At 37.0% G+C, this 19,679-nt stretch overlaps 1 protein-coding gene across 2 annotated transcripts in view; it reads left to right on the top strand.

Annotated features, from left to right (window-relative positions):
- PCDH15 (protocadherin related 15) overlaps positions 1–19,679 on the top strand; it is an 869,139-nt gene that overhangs the window by 538,145 nt on the left and 311,315 nt on the right. For both annotated transcript variants that reach the window (XM_077874888.1, XM_077874887.1), the window contains exons 13-14: positions 3,577–3,711; positions 5,264–5,413. In XM_077874888.1, the coding sequence (XP_077731014.1) occupies positions 3,577–3,711; positions 5,264–5,413 (285 nt within the window). The remainder of the gene's footprint in view (positions 1–3,576; positions 3,712–5,263; positions 5,414–19,679) is intronic.

The following is a 19,679-nucleotide window of genomic DNA, read 5'->3' as shown; positions in this document are numbered from 1 at the left end:
ATATGTTGGGATTTTTTGATTTTTGATTTTACATTCACGTTTGCTTATGTTTGCATTTGCATATGCGTTTACTTTTGCCTTTACTTTTTTTCTGTGCTATGAGTGAATATCAGAGTTTATTTTACCTACCCTGAAAATAAGATGCAAATTAAGGAAATGAGGTACTCATGGTATGTACTGAATGTATACCTTAGATAAAAATAACATTACCACTTGTCAAATGGAAGAAGAACATTTATTATTCAGCCTTCCATGTATGTACTGATTTTAAAAAAAAAAGCAATGTTTTTAAACAAATTTATAGACATAAGGACAACATAAAATCTACTATCTCTGTCAGAATAGTAAGCCAGAGATGTATCTATCCATTTACACTCATAACATGCCACACCTGAAACTAAAATAAATAGTAACTAATAAAATAACACCTGAGAAATAAATCCAAGGTATTAAGCCTCGAGTAGTAACTGGCTGAGTATTTCCAAATCTGCATCCTTAAATGCTTGTCCTCAGAGAAATATCCAGATATTCACCAATGGCATCTACATATCCAATATATAGATTTTAAAAAGATACTTCATGTAGTGTTCATAATAGTCACAAGTTAAAATTGAATCAGATTAACTAAGCAGGGTGGATTAGAATGGGCTGTAAAATGCTATGGATAATCGTAGCATTATGTATTATGTTGTATTTTTACAAAAAATCATCTGCATGTCTGGAAAGTGCTATTTTAGACTCTAGCTAATAGTTACAACAAGACTTGAAGTGGAGACAGTTAGGTTATTGAAAGGTATTTAATATTTCTGTCTCTTTCTGAAGTCCTGGTATGTATGTCATCTTCAAATGGGAAGCATTTGGCAGTGAAAATCTTGTGGCTTTGATAAACTGGGGAAACCAACACTGTTGTTTGTGATACAACCGTATTGTACAGGATCACGTATGCACATGCTGGTTCACAACTCAACATTCATTGCAGTCTTACTCCTGACATTAAATAAAAAATGCCTACAACACGTGGTGAGCATACGGATGAATAGACCTAACACATTTACTAACAAAGGTTACAGTTGAAAGGAAGAAAGGAAATTGAGAGACTATGAGTTATGAAGAAAGTAGAGAATGACCAAAGGTCTTGAATAAAGGGAAAGAAGTCAATATTTGATATACGAAGTCACATAACTGATCTTGCTTATCTTGGATTACTGGTTGTGTGAAGATTTGAGTAAAGGAAGCTTCTCTTTGGCACCACTGTTGGTACATTCAGAGAATAGGAAAAATATATGAATTTAACAGACTCATGATTTTACCTTTGTTGGTAAAGTCAAAGATAAACACTAATAAATGAAAGACACTCACACTTAGCTTTTTTTTTTTATTGTTGTTAATTGAAGCTGCATTCTCACTTTTTTGATCATTTAAAAGTGATCATTGGATTTTATTGCAATTGACTTTAAAGTACACAGTGAGAAGAAACCTCAAAATGTGTTTCATCATATATTGAATTATTTGCATTTAATCTACTTTTTAAAATAAATAATTTAACTTTTTATTAACTAATATACTTAATTATCAAAGCACCCCACCACCTAGCCATGCTGAGAAATTGGGGTCACGACATTGACATGGAGTCTGAGGTTCCTATTTGAAAGTATCCATGTAAAGCCTCTGCCTTTTCACAACTCTTAACGACTTTGATTATTTTATAATAAAGAGACCAATGGAAATTATTATATATAGTATTAATTTTATTGTTCCAGGATCAATAGGTGGCACATACTGGACTTACATCATAATTATGGACATAGGGATCCCTGGGTGGCGCAGCGGTTTGGCGCCTGCCTTTGCCCCAGGGCGTGATCCTGGAGACCCGGGATCGAATCCCACATCGGGCTCCCGGTGCATGGAGCCTGCTTCTCCCTCTGCCTGTGTCTCTGCCTCTCTCTCTCTCTGTATCTGTCATAAATAAATAAAATATTAAAAAAATAATAATAATAATTATGGACATAGAAGCTACAATAACATAGCTAAGTGCCTATCTCCTAATGAGATATTGCAAATCCAGAACTTGTGTTCAGTTCAAATGAAACCATTCATCCCAAAGTTACTTGAAATATACACATATTGAGTCTTCAAAAAATGTAGAGAATAGAGTATCCGTGGATCAAATCATGCCCACCTTTTAATATAGTAGGACACAGTTCAACTTTCTCATTTTCACATGGAAATTGTTTAAATGTGGGTTCTAAGTTTTTTAAATCAAATTAACGTGTCTTTATCCCTTAACAACAGACTCTATACTCTGCTCTCAGCCCCTGATTTCAGAAAAGTAATCTATAAGAAATTACATTGCACACTAACCTAAGCATGATATATATATATATATATATTTTTTTTTTTTCATTTGAGTTTCATGGACATGCACTGTGACATGAGTTTCAGGTGTGTGATGTAGTGATTCGCCTTCTCTGAACGTTATGCTGCACTCAGCACATGAGTAGCTATCATCTGTACTGGTATCTCCATCCCTCTTAATGCACAGTTTGATAGTTGCCAAAATTGAAAGACACACCTCACCTCCCTGTGTCATGTCTGCTGCTGTTGTTTTCATAAAGCCTCATCTGTAATTCTCTCACTCCAGCTCTTTTCTTTGCCTACCTGCCTTCTTACCCCACCACCAGACACCAGCCCATGCCTCCCCACTTATGTCCTTGTTCTTTCTCTAAAATGCAGAGATAAATGTCTCCTCTTTCAGTCAGACTGGGAAGGGTTTCCAGTGCTTTGTCAATCATCTCTGTTTTGAACTTTTGCAATCATTTCTTCTTTATGCCTGTGTCATTTTTCTGAACTCTTATCAGACACAATGCAGCCAATTCATGTATCTTCAATCTAATCATCTGAAATTTTTAAATTAAAATAAACATTATGTTTCCCTTTGGAGAGTCTTTACAGCATTAAAAATAAGAAGAAGCAAGCATGATATTTATAGGCAATGAATTATACATAACCAATTTTATTTCTATTTTACATTAAATGTGAGAACAGAATAGTGATATGCATATGTGAAGTTTATTACTACAAATGAAGTAGTTGAACAATCCTACAGCTAAAATTTTGGGCTCTAATGTTCTTTTCTTGCATTTGTTTCTTATTACTGAAGAATATTGATTCTTGAATAGTGATATTAAATAAGCAAAAATAATATGTTCGGTTGGATTGCTATCTATTCTATCCCTTTTATTCACAATTAATGAATGAATTTCTGGAGAATATTGATATTAAATAAGCAAGAAGAATATGTTCAGTTGGATTGCTATCTATTCTTTTCCTTTTATTCACATTAATTATACTTGTACTTATTCCACTATGATGTTTTCCACAAAAGGAGTCATCGTCTTTGCATAATTTAGTTCAGAGATGAGTACATGTCTAGTGAAACCTATCTTGTCTTTGGAAATTCTAATTACAGTCATGTATAGTTTTGTTATAGATTTACAAAATTAATTTCCAGTTAATGAACTAATATCCGCATTATTTATTCAACATTTTAAATAATAATGACATTTTTTTTCAAAGACAAAAGACCCAGAGCTTCACCTTTTTCTGAATGATTATACATCAGTCTTCACCGTCACGCAGACTGGCATCACTCGCTACCTCACCTTACTTCAGCCAGTGGACAGGGAAGAACAGCAAACATACACTTTTTCGGTAAAAAGATTTCATATTTATGTGCGTGTGTGTGTGTGTGTGTGTGTGTAATAGAAGGAGTTACCTGTTTAAGCTGAAGACGTCAATGATCTAAGAGGAAAAATGCGATATTTTCAAGTGATTGAGAATTGAGAATCTCAATGATAAAATTCTTCACATGTATTTTTCCTTCTTTTGTTTTATAAGTTTCTGTAGTTGTGTTATTCCAGAAGAAAGACCATTTTCAAGATGGAAACAGGAAAATGAGAGTTTCATTTTTCACCATCCACTTGTAATTAACTTAAATTGAGATATTACCAAATAGAATCCACAAGTAAAGAATTATTTCCTCTTATCTTATTTAATATGTTTTGTTTTGTTATTCCATTTTCAATTTTGTCCTTGAGTTAGGCCAGGAGTTCTCCACTTCTCTGCACCCAACCCACAACACTTGGTAATGTCTGCAGATATTTTGGCCATCACTACTGTGAGGGGCTGCTATTGGCATCTGAGAGGTATACATCAAGGATGATGCTATCCATCTTATAATACACAGGATGCCCCCCAAACAAACAATCATCTGATGGAGAGATCCTAGTTTAGGTTAATCAAGAAAAAAAAAAAAAGGGTGAGGAGAGATTATTAAACCTGTGATTGTAAATAATTATCATAAAATAAAAAAATCTATCATCTATATCTATCTATCTATCTATCTATCTATCTATCTATCTATCTCTATGAATGACTCTTTAGGTTGAGAGGTGAATACAGATAAAAAGAAGGTTTTGTTATCCAAATTTCTGAACTAGATTTTATTCAGATATAAGAGAAAAATGAACTATTGGGAACACACAGATTGTGGGACATAGGATTTCTTTCTGAAGAACCTAACAGAGCAGGGCCAGAGCTTCCAGAAACCCTACATGACAATTAAAACAGATACAGAGTGGATTTCAGAAGTCATTCAGAACAGAGATGGTGGTGTTATAGCATTCATTGATATGGTTGGTCAAGCCTTCCTAAAATGTTAATGATGTAATTAAGGCATCACTATCAGCTAACGGCAATAAATCCTTTAAAAATTGTCATTTAAAAAAAAAATGTCATTTTGTGTACCAGAAAAATACATTACACCTCTAAGGCACCAACTTTCTTGAGTGATACAAGCATGTTGGCTATAGAAGCATCTATGGCATCATATGCAAAATATGGAAAAGTGAAGAATATTTTCCTATTAACTTTAAAAAATTAAATAGTAGTTAACTCCTAAGAATCAGCAATGTTACCCACCCATTCCAAGCCTATAAGACATTTTTATATATCTGTTTATTTAAAATGTGCTTAGAATTGAATTCATTAAAAATAAACCAGAATCTTCTGTAATTGCTTCTCAACACGTTAAAATACTTTGCTTATATGTACTGTTGTAGGTTTATCTCCTTATCAACAAAACATTTTGGAACCCATTCCAACTGAAATTATATATAAGAAGTGTCTTAAATCATAAGACTGAATTCTGCACTGCTTGTATTTGCATGACTTCTCGATTACATGTATTTTTCTATCCTCAAAGATAACAGCATTTGATGGTGTGCAAGAGAGCGAGCCAGTTATCGTCAATATTCGAGTGATGGATGCAAATGATAACACTCCAACCTTCCCTGAAATATCCTACGATGTCTATGTTTATACCGACATGAGCCCCGGCGACAGTGTCATACAGGTAACCCCCCTATGTGTGATGAGGATATACGCAAAGCAGTTACTTCCATGGGCATTTTACAGCACATAGGTCAAGCAAATGCTAAAGAAATGAAAATGAACTTCAAACTCTTGAGATGGCATAATTTAGCTTAAAAAGCTCTAGCTTGATGTCAACTTTTCAAATTAAAATGCATTTATATGCACTTGAAAGTAGAATTAACTCATTATTAGATGTCAACATAGCTACTTGACCAGTCAATACTTGATTTTTTAAGATTTAATATATCCAATATATGCCATTAATTAATATAATAATATATTTAACCTACTGAAGTTTCAGGTATTAGACATATAGTTTAAAACCTCAAATTATCAAAAAAATAAAATAAAATAAAACTTCAAATTATCTTGAACATCTGTAAATAGGGATTAAATTTCCCTTGCTGATAAAGATAGAAGACTCCCTTAATAAATTGATGGATAAACCCGTTAGCGGTTATTGGGACAAAAACAGATCGTTTCAACAACGAAAATTAGAATGACAGAGTAAATAGTGTCTTTGAAAACACAGAAATCAGCCAAAATCTTTCTCCTTGATTTGTCTTATTTTTAATATTCACTGTGTATTTAGTATATTTACATTAGTTACATTATCTTAAAAATGTTTTTTTAAATGTATTTTGAGTATAAGTCATACAGAAGTCATAATATTCTTCCTTGAGGGTTTTCTAGAAATCTGGAGAATAGTTGAGTCTAGTCCTTTCCAAACTGGCTGTACTTCAGAATTATCTAAGGAGCTGTTTAGAAATGCAATAAAAAAAAAAAAATGTAATCAAGTTATCAAGTTTTCACTTCAGCTTTCCTGGATTGGAAGCTCTACAAGCGATATGTAGGTTATTGACAGAAAAACAAACCCCAAGAGTTTCAGTTGTCCAGTCATATAAAGACCACTGGCGTAGATTATCCTCTACATCTGTGAGTCAGACTCAATAATTTTAAGTTACTTTCAGGCTAGGAAAGCTATGAGTCTCTATGCCTTTAGAATATTTGAATAGCTCCAAATTATTACTAAGTTATATGCCATATATTATTTAATAATTGCATTATATCATCAGATAGGATTTTAAAAAAGGTTATCCAAAGACCGGAAATTTGCCTGTACGTACTTGCATGCGTGAACACTGTCAGCCATATGGGGTAGTGGGGGAAAAGCCACGCTACGTTTCATTCCTACTTTGCTTGTGGCATGTCTCACACCAATGGAATCCACCCTTTCAACCACTTGTCTTGAGGGCAGAACTCTAATTAGTTTATTTCTGCATCCACAGCATCCATACCTACGGTGCCTAGCATATAGTACATACTCAATATAGTAGAGGCTTAATAAATGTTTATTCGAGGATGACAGGGGGTGACAGGGGGTGACTCACAGACAAGCAGATATAAATGAACAAGAAGGCATAACCCTATTGGACTTTATTTCTGGTCAATTGGTCGACCTAGAGAGCTACATTTATCTTTACCGAGGCACTTACTACATAGGCAGCAAAATTACAGTTTATACAGATAAAGGAATGACAATCCTTGTCATGTTCTTATTTAATTAGACCTGATTCTCATCTCTGTAATAACATAATTGAAAATAAAGGTATGTTTATGTATTTATACACACACACACACACATACACACGTACACACAAACAGCCAGCAGGGAACTAGAAAGTGTAACTAAGAAAACGATAGCAATTATATGGTGGAACCGTACCTCAAAAAATGTTTGCCTTGGGGGATCAAAAGCTTATTTCTGGCATTTTCAGCCTGCAAAAGTTAATTTCCCTTATGTATTTCTTTGTAAAATAATCTCCCCTTGCCTTTAAAGATTCATAGTTTATATCTCTCCCTGAACCATGCAGATTATGAAGATAGAGTGCTGTTTGCATCTATATGGCTCTATTTTTAAAAATTATTTAAGCACCAAGAAATGGAGCCTTATAATTAGTATTTCAAATGTTTTTCCCACTATGTGGTTACAGAGTGATGTGCCTATAAAATACCCTCCAAGGGCCTAGAAATAAAAAGAGATAGATTTCCCATTGAGAGAAAAGTTGGTCAACAAAGCAAAATGATTTAGAACTGTGACCAGCACCTGCCTTGTAAGAGCCACGAAATAAGTTCGGAGTTGCCTCCACCCCAGCCCTCACCAGCCCTGCCTTTCCCCACAGACCCCAAGATCACCTAGCTTACTTTGGTTAGTATTCTTATGTCAAAAATAGTAAGAATATTAGAAGCCAAAGCGACAGGAAGCACTCTCCAGCAGAGAGTGCCTCAGATAACCGATTTTAAGGATATTTTATTTCTTTAAAGATTCATTTATTTATTTATTTATTCACGAGAGACACAGAGAGAGAGGCAGAGACACAAGCAGAGGGAGAAGCAGTCCCCTGATGTGGGACTCGATCCCAAGACCCCGGGATCATACCCTGAGCTAAAGGCAGATGCTCAACCACGGAGCCACCCAGGCGTCCCTATTTTAAGTATATTTTATTTTATTTATTTATTTATTTATTTATTTATTTATTTATTTATTTATTTAAATTTTTTTTAAGTATATTTTAATCGGATCATTTTTCATCTATCATTCCAACGTGGCCCCGAGCCTTTCTCGGTCTGATGGAAGGACATACTCAACCATTTGAGTCCTCCCCCTAGTTGTAAGGAGGAGCCTGTAAGAAGTTGGTCATAAAGATGTGAGTAACCAGGTTATTAATTGGTCCTCTGACTTTATAGCTCCCATGCCCGAGTGTTGTCTGTAGGAACAGAATGGTTGTGGTATACACGTCCATGAGCGACACCAGGAGGGGCAGGGCCCTAAAACAGCATCTGTGTCTTTCGTAGCTGGAAATTAAATGTAATCAGATTATTGGTATATTTTTTGCATGAAAGACTGACTTGTACACCATCAATGAAATCCTACAGGTTGACGCTCATGGGTATCATGCTCTATTTTCCTACGTCTTATTTCACACATTGCTGGTTTTCTCAAAAAATTAATTGCTCTATATAAAAGACATAGATGTTGATGTACAGTTTTAATATTTTGAAGATGTAGATTTTCATATCAATAGCTAACAACCCAGTCCACACTCCATCAATGTTGCACTTAAACTCTTACAATTTTCATAAATCTGTATTCCTTTTTCAAAGATTTTTATTTATTTATTTGACAGGCTTAGAGAGGGAGAGAGAGAAGGAGACTCACCCCTTAGCAAGGAGCTCAACTTGGGGCTCAATCCTAGGACCCTGTGATCATGACCTAAGCCAAAGGCAGATGCTTCACCAACTGAGTCCCCCAGATGCCCCAAATCAGTGTTCTTCATCCTAATTTAATAGAGATTTACCTGAGCAGCCTTTGAAAATAGAGATGCTTCCATTAGGCCATGTTTTTCTTTTTCTTTTTTTTTTTTTTTTGACATGTTTTTCTTTAAGCAATCTGGCTACTTATAGTAGCTCCACATAGGGAGATTTTACCTAACAGAACAAAGCAGCTCTAATGCATGGTCAGATTTGAGAAAACTCATCTTTAACCTTATCGCTATTTCCTACCTCGGATTGGAATTCCTAATTATTAAGATGGGAGCCTTGCATGGAGCTGAGTCGTTGGACTCTTACCTCACCTCCTTCCATTCTTCTCATTCTCATGCCCTACCTTCTGTCCCATGTCTTACTCCTCTTCACTTCTTTAAAATCATCCCCCTCCCCTCACCATCACCTGGGCTCTACTAATAATCCATTTCCTTCCACTTCTTTCCCTGCAGCAAAGTCCTCGTCTCTACTTACTCTGTCTTCTTGGCCTATAAACACCCTGAGGTAAAAATCAATCAATCAATCAATCAATCAAACACCCTGAGGTCTCCCCACGTACTGGTGTAACACTCCTCCCAGGCAAGACCTCATGCTGCTGTCCCAGTCTCGTACATTTAGGCACTTTAATTTGATACACTTAGAGAATTTATTAATTTATTACTTTAATATTATTAATTATTACTCTATTATTTTACTCACATCAAACCATGAGAATCATACAAAATCATAAATCTGATGAGTCTCTCTTTAATTGTCCAACACAAAAGCATTTCGTACTTTTTTATCTAGGTAGTAGAACTCTCATCTGTACCATTTTTTAAAAGATTTTATTTATTTATTTGAAAGATAGGTAAGATAGAGAGAGAGAATGGGGGGGGGGGGCAGAGGGAGAAGCAGACTCTCCGCTGAACAGGGAGCCCTATGTGCAGACTCAATCCCAGAACCCTGAGATCATGACCTGAGCCAAAGGCAGATGCTTGAGCCACTCAGGCACCCCTGGTCTGTACCATTTTATGGAAAACTGGTTCTGATCATACCTCCCTGGTGACTAAGGGACTTTGTTGCTGGACCTTGGTTCACTTCTTGTTCTCTTTTAAGTATTAACATGCTCCAAAAATCAATACGCCGTTCTCTGTTTCATGTATTTCCATGTTTTGAGTCATTACCATTTACCTCTATGTATACTCATGTCTCCCCAAGTGAAATGCCCTGGAGCGACCTGAACATCCAGCTGGCATCACAAGTATCTGTTGTATGTGGCGGTGCAGGTTTCAGATAGGCACTTTGAACTGGACGTACTCCAACATAGATGAGCTAATCCATTATCTTTCATCCAACACAGATAGATGTATCCTGTCTCCGTCGGAGGCTGCTGTGTTGGGAAGGGCCCAGTTAATCAAAGACCCCACAGACTTTAGCAGCAGCATCCTCAGAATCCTGTTTTTCATCCCCGTCCTTTACCTGCCAGTACCCAGGTGACTGTCCAGGTGTTGAAATCACTATTTCCTCCAGATGTATCATTTCTTTTTCTATGTCTGTGCCCTGCCGGGAACTGGGCTGCATAGTGCACTCTGACCACAACCCCATTTCCACAGATGTCCCATCACACAGACCCTGGTGCGTACTCCACAGCCCTTGTCAGGACAGGCCCTCATCCTCCTGGCAACCTTACCTGAGGAACGGCCCCATTTCTACAGGTGCCCTGAAGAACCTCTCTGTAATACCTCAAATACTTATTTCACCTCCTGTTACGTCCCTCCCCGTAATCGACTTTGAGATTCCTTTTCTTTAACTGCAGCATGGGAGCATCCCTTCCCACTCTGTGCCTATTGACATCTCTTTCAAGTCTCAAGATTTGGTCTGCATTATATCTTTGCAGTGGGGGTGGGATGGCTGAAGGGGCTCTGTCTGTTGAGTGTCCGGCTCTTGGTTTCAGCTCAGGTCATGATTTCATGGGTCGTGGGATCGAGCCCCACATTGGGCTCCACAATGGGCATGTAGACTGCTTGAGATTCTCTCTCTGCCTCTCCCTCTGACCCTACCCCCACTCTGCCTCTCTCAAAATGCAAAAAAATACATCTTTAAAAAAATAAATAAATTATATCTCTTTTTTTTCATTCCTCAACAACCACTCAAATGCTACTTTTTAAATAAAGCCTTCAGTTTCCTAGCAAATCAGAAGTAACTGTTCCCTCTATCATCGTCCCACATATCCAGCGAGCAGCTCTTATCTGGCACACGTTTTACCATGCCCTGCATTGCACTAAGCTCTTAGGTGTCTGTCTACCCTGCCGACCTGTAAATTCCCATAGGGTGGAAACTCTTAATGTCGTCTAACCACCAGTGCTGGGTGCAGTCACTTCCAATGGTGGGGGTTCACCAAATAGCCGTGGAATTTATCCCCTCAATACTCTCTCCATCAGTGTAGAAAAAGTCTCATTCTGGAAATGCCTTCTGTTGGGCTTAAGAACACCCCCTGTCACACAGAATTACCCCCGGGCGTCTCTCCCTAACTCCAGGCTGCAGCCAGGCTACACCTTTCCTGCTCTTCAGATGGAAGACACTCAACACTGATCCACTTCTCTTACTTAGGCTGTGTCATAGGTCATGGGGCAGTACAGCTGGAAATAACTCTGAAACTATTTCTCGCTCACACCCCAATTTTATAAAGAATTTGACTTAATGCCCTGATAAATTGTTGGTCCAAAATCACAAACTGTAGAAGTGGCAGAGATGACGTTGAATCCAAGGTAAGGATGATGGAATATGGATCCAGAGACAAGCTGTTTCCCCTTCAGCCGCTGTGTGCCTTGATGTGACTCTGGACAAATAGCTTAGTCATCTCTACGAAGGTTCTTTAATCCTCAAAAAGGTCATAACTACAGTACCAGCTTCACAAAGGTTTTCTGAGTATTAAATCAGTTTTGTGTACTGTTACAAAATGTGCACTTTGCAAATACATTGCATATAAATGTTATCTAGTTATTATTATCAAACTATTCTCATGGATTATATAAAACCACTTATGATTATTAATAACCTTTACTGCCTTATCTGTGTATATCCTTGTGTGTCCTGTGTATTGGCTAGTACTCTGCGGAGGACACATAGACTACATGTAAAATTATATAATAAGATTACTTCTTATTATTTCCAGCATTATAAACAAAATTAGGGAAAAAAAACATGTAGTATTTTGAGGCCTTTTGACTATTTATTTTATGTAAAATGATGAATGTTCACTGTGGGGCAGTAGGGTTTAGACTATCATGACTCAAGTCTGAGGGAGGGTTATATTTATTTCAAGTCCTGGTGGAATTTAGTATTTCAGCAAATCCCAGGTAATGATTTGATGAGCAAACTGTACAGAAATGTAAGTATATTTTTACATTCTACATAATTTTCCTTTATTTCTGATATTTGAAATAATTTAATGTTACCAAGGACCATCCGATCTCTTACCCAAAACCGCTTGCATTAGAATGAAAGCATATAAAAAAACAATAATAAATAAAAAAAAAAAGAATGAAAGCATTCTGAATGTATGTCAGTCGCTCGCTCGTGGTAAATTTGAAACGCTGTCACACCATCTGTAGTTTGTTCATGGGGATGACACTTCCCACCAGTGACAAAACAACACCTTCCATGTAGTTGCTCAGGTTGAAACCAGAGTTACTCCTAACACAGTCTCACTGACCTCTCCTCTCAAGCAACTGCCAAGTCCACTGATTTCTCCTTCTGTACCAACCGAGCGCATCTACTGGAGTCTCTTCCCACTGAGTCATCCTCCCGTCAGCTGCCATCAGCTCTTGCTGGGACCAAGCACTACCCTCCTTTGGGCTCCATGTGTATCTCCTCTTTTCCTGCGTCTCCATTCAGCAGCCCCAGGACTCTTGTAAATTGGAGGGTAAAGCAATAATTTCCGTGCTGGTGCTTTCAGCAATCTTCCACGGCTATAAGAATAAGGCCCAGTCACTACCCTGCATGACCAGTCTGCTATTACTGTCCAATTTCCTTCTTGCAAAGTGCCTTTATCTTGCTCTTTTAATGTGTCTGCTCAGTTCACATGCTTTTCATCACTAAGATCTCAGTTTAAATGTCACCTCCTCAAAGAAGCCTTCCAGGACCCCCTTCCTAAATTATACGCCATCTGTTATCCCGGAGCATCCTGAATCTTCCTTCATAGCATATTTCAAAATTTATTATAATTTTAATTGTGTGTCTCCTAGTAGTTAAGAAGCTCAATTAAGCTCAAATGGAGTGTAGACTTTGTCAGTTTCTCTATTTTCTGTCTTGTTTCACAACTCTTTGTATTTAATATTGGGGAACAGCACCTGGTATATAGTAAATCTTTTATGAATTTTTGTTTAATGAACAAGTGGATAAAGGAACTAATGGGTGCAGGTGAAATAAGTGTTCTTTAATTTGTGTATGAGTGTTGGGAAATTACCCGTATTTCAGTTTAAAGTGACTTAAAAATTAATCATCTAAAGTGCAGGTGTATTCGTATCCCTAGGATATAGTGCTTCCTAGCTTGATTATCCAGAAGAATCTCTCCAATGGAGGCTCTTGAGAGACTGAACAGTCTGGCTGAAAACATGGTATGAGAAGGTATTCACGTGCTTTTGGAGAAGCAAAAGTAAATAACTAACACACTTAACTCAAAAATCATTCACTCAAAAAAAAAAAATCATTCACTCTGTTGAGTGTCTACAGTGCCTAGTGCTGTGTAAATCGTAAGGTATAAAGGAACTACTAACATTAAGTTTTTGACTTTCAATAATTACTAGTGTAATAGGAAAGAAAGGCATATAATATTTTTGTTTTATCATGATGATAAATATGGCTCATATCATCCAATTAGACATGAATTTTTTAACATCTAAATAACTCTTAAGACCTTAAGAGCTATGTTGTGTAGATGTTTTCCCATTTGATAAACTTGAGGAAAATACTAATGATATCAATAGAGTGATCATAAGCATCTGCATTTTGAACTTGTATACATAAAAAATAAGTAAACATAATTCTTGCATTTGGCTTTTATACTATTTTTCAGTCACCACCCCTCTTCCCTGATATATTCAGAAATCCTGCTTTTCAAAGAAAATGTATTTGGAAAGGCAATTAAATTAATTTGCTTTTATATGTATTTAGCAGATTTTGGGTTGACACGGTGAAAACTGTCCGTGGTCAATTTCAATAACTGGTGCTTAAGTGCTTGCATTTTTTATAAAGCTTTTAATTTTATATGATTGGTTTTAATATCATCTACATTGGACAGTTTTAATTTTGACAATGTTCTTTCTTACTGTTACAGTTCTAGATATTGCTGGCTTACTAGATAATTTATTTGAAATTAAGAAACCAGGAAAAACTAGAAGAAACAAAATGTGTAATATATCTTATATATTTTTCTTTTCTGTATATCACCAAAGATTGTTCACTTTTTTTAGCTGCTGTTTAAGAAAAAAAAAATCTGCTTCCCTGTCAACTCCCTCTTGCAGTAAATTATGTTATGATGTCAAAGCATAGCCATTTTCGTACAAGAAAAATGCTTGCATATTGAGATGTTTCAAAGACAGGGAATTTTAGAAAAAAGCCAATATTCCAAACAGAGCAGGAGGCATTTCCTGAAAGCCTAGGAAAGTTGCTCATTCATTTTGGCAAATAAAACTAGCAAAAATATTACTGAGAAGGTCCTCCAGTAGGTGCATATTACAAACACATCCAGATGTGTATATTCTTAGACAAAGTATAATTTAATGTGTTTAGATTTTTATGTACATGTTTGAAGCTGGATGCTTCAAAAAAAAGGATAAATAAGATGCAGTGCTAACCCTTGAGAAGCATTATATATATAAAGGGATGATCCTTATTGACAGTGAAATAATCAAAAAATATCATAAAGCATTATTGATTTTTTATTTATTATTTATTTATTTTTAAAGATTTTATTTATTTATTCATGAGAGACACACACAGAGAGAGAGGCAGAGACACAGGCAGAGGAAGAAGCAGGCTCCATGCAGGAGCCTGACATGGGACTCGATCCTGGGACTCCAGGATCACGCCCTGGGCCAAAGGCAGGTGCTCAACCCCTGAGCCACCCAGGCGTCTCTGATTTTTTAAATTACATGGAATGGAGTAAGAAAATGATTAGTGTTCATCAAAACGTGAGTGGAGAGGACAGTCCATGAGGGCTTGGATGGCAAGGGAGGCTTCCTTGGTGATGAGAACCCCATGATCCTATCAAGGTGATCCATAATCAGACAGGCAAGGGTCTGGCAGTGTTGTCAGCTACAACCGAAGGTGTGGGGTTTCATGGGGCCTTAACGAGACCACCCTGAATGCTATTGGAGAGGGGGGAACCAGGTGCTGAAAGGTTTGCCTTGCTTTTACAAAGTCAAGTAGGCATCACTTTATTCTTCACTGCAGGCATTTCCACATGTTTTAATGTCTCCACATCCTTCTCTACTAGTCCATCTATTAAAGATACTCTTCTTTGCTGCCTCCTCTTCTAGACCACAAGTTGACAGAAACTCTTCTGTATGTATCTTCACCACCTTAGAGCACAGTGTCTGGCACAAGTGAAGGTCAATAAATAAATAAATATATCCATTTACATCTCAATTAAGGGCATATCCTGCACAGCAGAGTGATTTAGATTTGGCATGGTAGATGATGTAAGACTCCTTGAGGATGTAGTCTTCTGAGCCCTCAAACTGATGAGTTAAAGCCTGGGCTATGACATTTGCTGGAAGCCGTCTTTGAGGAAATCTTTCTTGGAGGGAAATGAGAGTAGAAGTGAGTGTGAGAGAGTGCAGCAGCTCGAAAGCATGTAATGCTCCAGTTTACAGTCTCATAGTTTCAGGGAGGAGACCCAATGAACCTCTACAAGAGGATTATGAAGTTGCTTCAGAAGAGGAGCTAGTTCTCCAAATTCTCGAACAATGTTAAAAATAAAACAAAAACACTTTCAAAGTGTTTTTGCTTTTTTATCCTTTGACTTTTTATCAGGAAGAGGAACTCCTAAGTGAGAGCCCCATCTCCAGTGACGATACTTTGAGTGGTCCATAAAAAATTGATGATCATGGTAGTGTTGGTTGTGTTGAGAGCTCCTCCTGAATCATACACCTGAAAGATCCCTTTGCTAAATACCTGCTCTGTTGAGGTGGCTGACATCTTAGATTGGTCTAGGGCGTGCAGAACAGAAGAGAGATGACCAGCAGCCCTGGAAGCTTTTTTAGCTGCAAAGAATTTCCAGGTCAGATTGAGGCTGCAGGGAGCATAATCTGGATGTGACTAATGTATGCATTGCCCTCTTTGCTAGATCAGCAGGGATCTTCTTAGGTTCAGACTGACCGCCAACCTTGAGAACCAATAGACCTCTTGTAGCGCCAAGTTTCTTTAGTTTCAAGTACAGGGCAGGTAACATCATAACTCTTATGGCAATAGCATAGGGGAAGTCTTGCGACCTCTAAATATAACTTCTAATGTCTTCTAAATCATCGGCACTTATCCCTTTGTTATGTATATCGGCATTTTCCTGAAACTTTTTCTTATAGCAACTTCTATAATACCTAGTGCATAAAAGCAGACTTATTAAAACACTGGTAAGCTCCAGAATATCTTTTATCCTTAGAGGAGTTGGAATTCCCTCTGCAAAATACATTTCCAACCATACCTTTTCCTAAGTTGTCTGATATTTCTTTAACATTTTAAAGGTTATGTCTTTCCTTCATCTTCTATTGCTTCTAACTTTTTATTGCTGCTGATAGAGACATTCAACTGCGTAAGTTTTTCAAACATAAATTAAATTCTTCCTCCAACAAATCTGTCTCCGTGGTCATTACCTAGCTGGTGAGTTTTAGATTGCCTTTCCAAATAATCTTTCTATCAAAGAGATCAATATCCCCTCAAGCTTCATTTTTATCTAACTACGGAAGTGAACCAAAGCCCTTTTATTATATTATACACTGGAGGCCAAGAGATTGAATGTCAAACACAACATGCTTCAATTAATAATGCCATGTTATTATTTCAGCTCCCTCCCCCCCAAAAAAATTGTTCTCAGGTTTCATGCATTTTCCCTTACCAGGGTTGGCATTAGAGACTATCTCTCAGGCAACTCTGGGTTTTATCTGCTTTAGCATCATAACTGTACACCATCCCCTGGGTATAAATCTTCACTGGCACAAACTTCTGGGCACCACTGTAGTGCAGAAAGCATTTGTCCCTCATGAGGCAACACATCATTGAACCACAATCTGCCCCAACCTCACCAAGGGGACCATGGAGAACTATATTTCCAAGTGATCCCAGGTAGGTCTTATACTTTGGCGTCATGAAAAATCCGAAGGCAGTGGCATCCTCTCACATTCACCATGACTCAATATCACATCTGAGAGGAGCAGTTGACAGGGTTATACTCTTGCTCTGAAATGTTCTTCGGAAGATGTTCTCACAGAAGACATCCTTCATTGAAATATTTGCTTATTCCCATTCCATATTCCACATTCTCACCTTATTTGCCTTTTATTATTCTCTTAACATAGACTCATTCTTCCAAAGTGGGATTTGCTGATTATACTCCACTTTTCTTCTACAAGGCTGGTGTGCTTCCTTGTTTTCCAGAACTTTCCCTCCTGTCCATTCCCAGGTAGAAGGAGTAGGTTTAAAAAGGTGTCATGGAGTAGCATGTTGCTGATAGTCAATTACCTGAGTGTAGAGCAGGACATGAAGGTTTAAAAGAGAAAGATTGAAACCCTTGTTTATAAAACCTAAACTTTGGAATGTGTGTTGGAAGGGAGGCAGAAGAGAGAAGAATGTCTAATCATAAAACAACGAATGAACCATTACAAGGGTTCTGCTCACCCTGAATGGTATCCTGTCAATGCAGTAGAAATGCAAAATGTATAATGATGAGTAAAGATTCTATAGGTGGCTAAAATTTTCTTTGCAATTTTTGAGAGCATCACTGAGCATAATTCACATGACCTAATACACACTTGTCATTGCTGTGCATTTCAGTGATGTTTTTAATAACTATGCTAAAACCACATTGTCTTGATTACTGGAGAATGATAGTATATTTTAAATCAAACAGTGTAAATCTTTTCAAATTATTTTATTCTTCTAAAATTACTGTGGTTATTATAGGTCCTTTATATTTCCATATAAATTTTAGGATTGGGCAGCCTGGGTGGCTCAGCGGTTTAGCACTGCCTTCGGCTCAGGGTGTGATCCTGGAGACCCAGGATCGAGTCCTACATCAGGCTCCCGGCATGGAGCCTGTTTCTCCCTTTGCCTGTGTCTCTGCCTCCCTCTCTCTCTGTGTGTTTCTCATGAATGAATAAATAAATAATCTTTAAAATTTTTTTAGGATTAACTTGACAAATACTACAAAAAAAAACCTGATAAGGATCTTGGTAGGGGTTATATTGAAATTATGAATCATATAAATCGTGGAGGATTTCCATCTTAACAATATTGAAACCTTTAATCCATGAACATGGACTGCCTTTCCATGTACTTTTACATTTATCTTAGCAATCCTGTAGATTTTGGTGTGTGCATTTTGCACATGCTAGTAATTTTGTCATTTTTAAGCTACTGTGGATGGAAATATCTTATCTTTGGATTATTGAGCAGTAATATATATATTACAACAGATTTTGTTTAACCTTGGCAATCATTGGCTAGTTTTCACTGTTTTTTGTAGATTACTTATTATTTTCTACATAATTAATCATATCCTCTTCAAAGAAGTATAGTTTTTACTTCATGTTACCAATCAGATCCCCTATTTGACCTTTTACTACTTTTTGCACTGTCTGGAACATCCAGTAAAATGTTGAATAGAATTGCTGAGAGCATCCTTTTCATGTTCCCAATCTGATGAAAAGCATTCTGCCCTCATCATCAAGTCAACACTAGCTGTCCTTTGTTTTGACGTTTTTTCAGGTTGAAGAAGTCTCCCTCTATTTCTAGTCTGTTGAATCATTTTTTTTCCATAAATAGACATTCAGTTTTATCAACTACTTTTTCTGTATTTATTGAGATTATTATGTGGTTACGTCCTTTGTTTTATTAATATGGATGTATTATGTAAAGCAATTGAATGACTTTATTTTACCTTCAATTTGAAGGATTGTTTCACCAGATATATTATCCCTGGTTGACAGGTAGTTGTTTTTCATCCCAATGCTTCAAATATGTCATTCTGATGCCTACTGGACTCTATTGTTTGTAATAAGAAGTCAGCCGTAAATGATACATTATTTCCTTTTATCAAACGAGTATTTTTGCTGCCCTGAACATATTTTTCATCTTTCTGAAATTAGGCTGAAAATTGCTCCTCACCCACCCTGATGTCTGATCACCGTGGCCTGGCTTCCACAAAAATCCTGTTAAATTGATTTAATGAGAAGCTCCCTACCCTTGATGTCTTCTCTTAATAATTTTCCGCTGGTTTGTTGTGAATCCTCAACTGCCTTTATTGCATTTGGAGCTGAATTGAACACTCTCTCTTCCCCTATTGTAATAGTCCTGACACCCATCACAAAAGTCCTGCCTGAACCATACCTTCCTTACCATTTTAGCCAGTGTCATAATAAGTTTTTCTTTAACAATCTCCAATTTATTTTGTAATTATTGTGTTTGTTTTCGTGTTATATTATAGTACCTCTGGATTTTGGTATTGTCTCTATGGAATCTTTTAATAACATATCTGGACTTCATCTGATGAGCCTATTTCTCTTAAGTTTGTGATTCCTAATGTCTCTGCATGATTTTTGCTTAGATCCTTCATTTCCATGTGGCTTCATGTCAGCCAGGGATTTGCAAAAGCACCAAAGCCCATAGGCTTCTCACATGCTTTCTGTTGATCTGAACGTGGGTTAGGGTGAGCACAGAAAGTT

This window comes from Canis aureus, chromosome 27 (assembly GCF_053574225.1).
Source record: "Canis aureus isolate CA01 chromosome 27, VMU_Caureus_v.1.0, whole genome shotgun sequence".
Lineage (NCBI taxonomy): Eukaryota > Metazoa > Chordata > Mammalia > Carnivora > Canidae > Canis > Canis aureus.
This window is presented reverse-complemented; position numbering and strand designations above follow the sequence as displayed.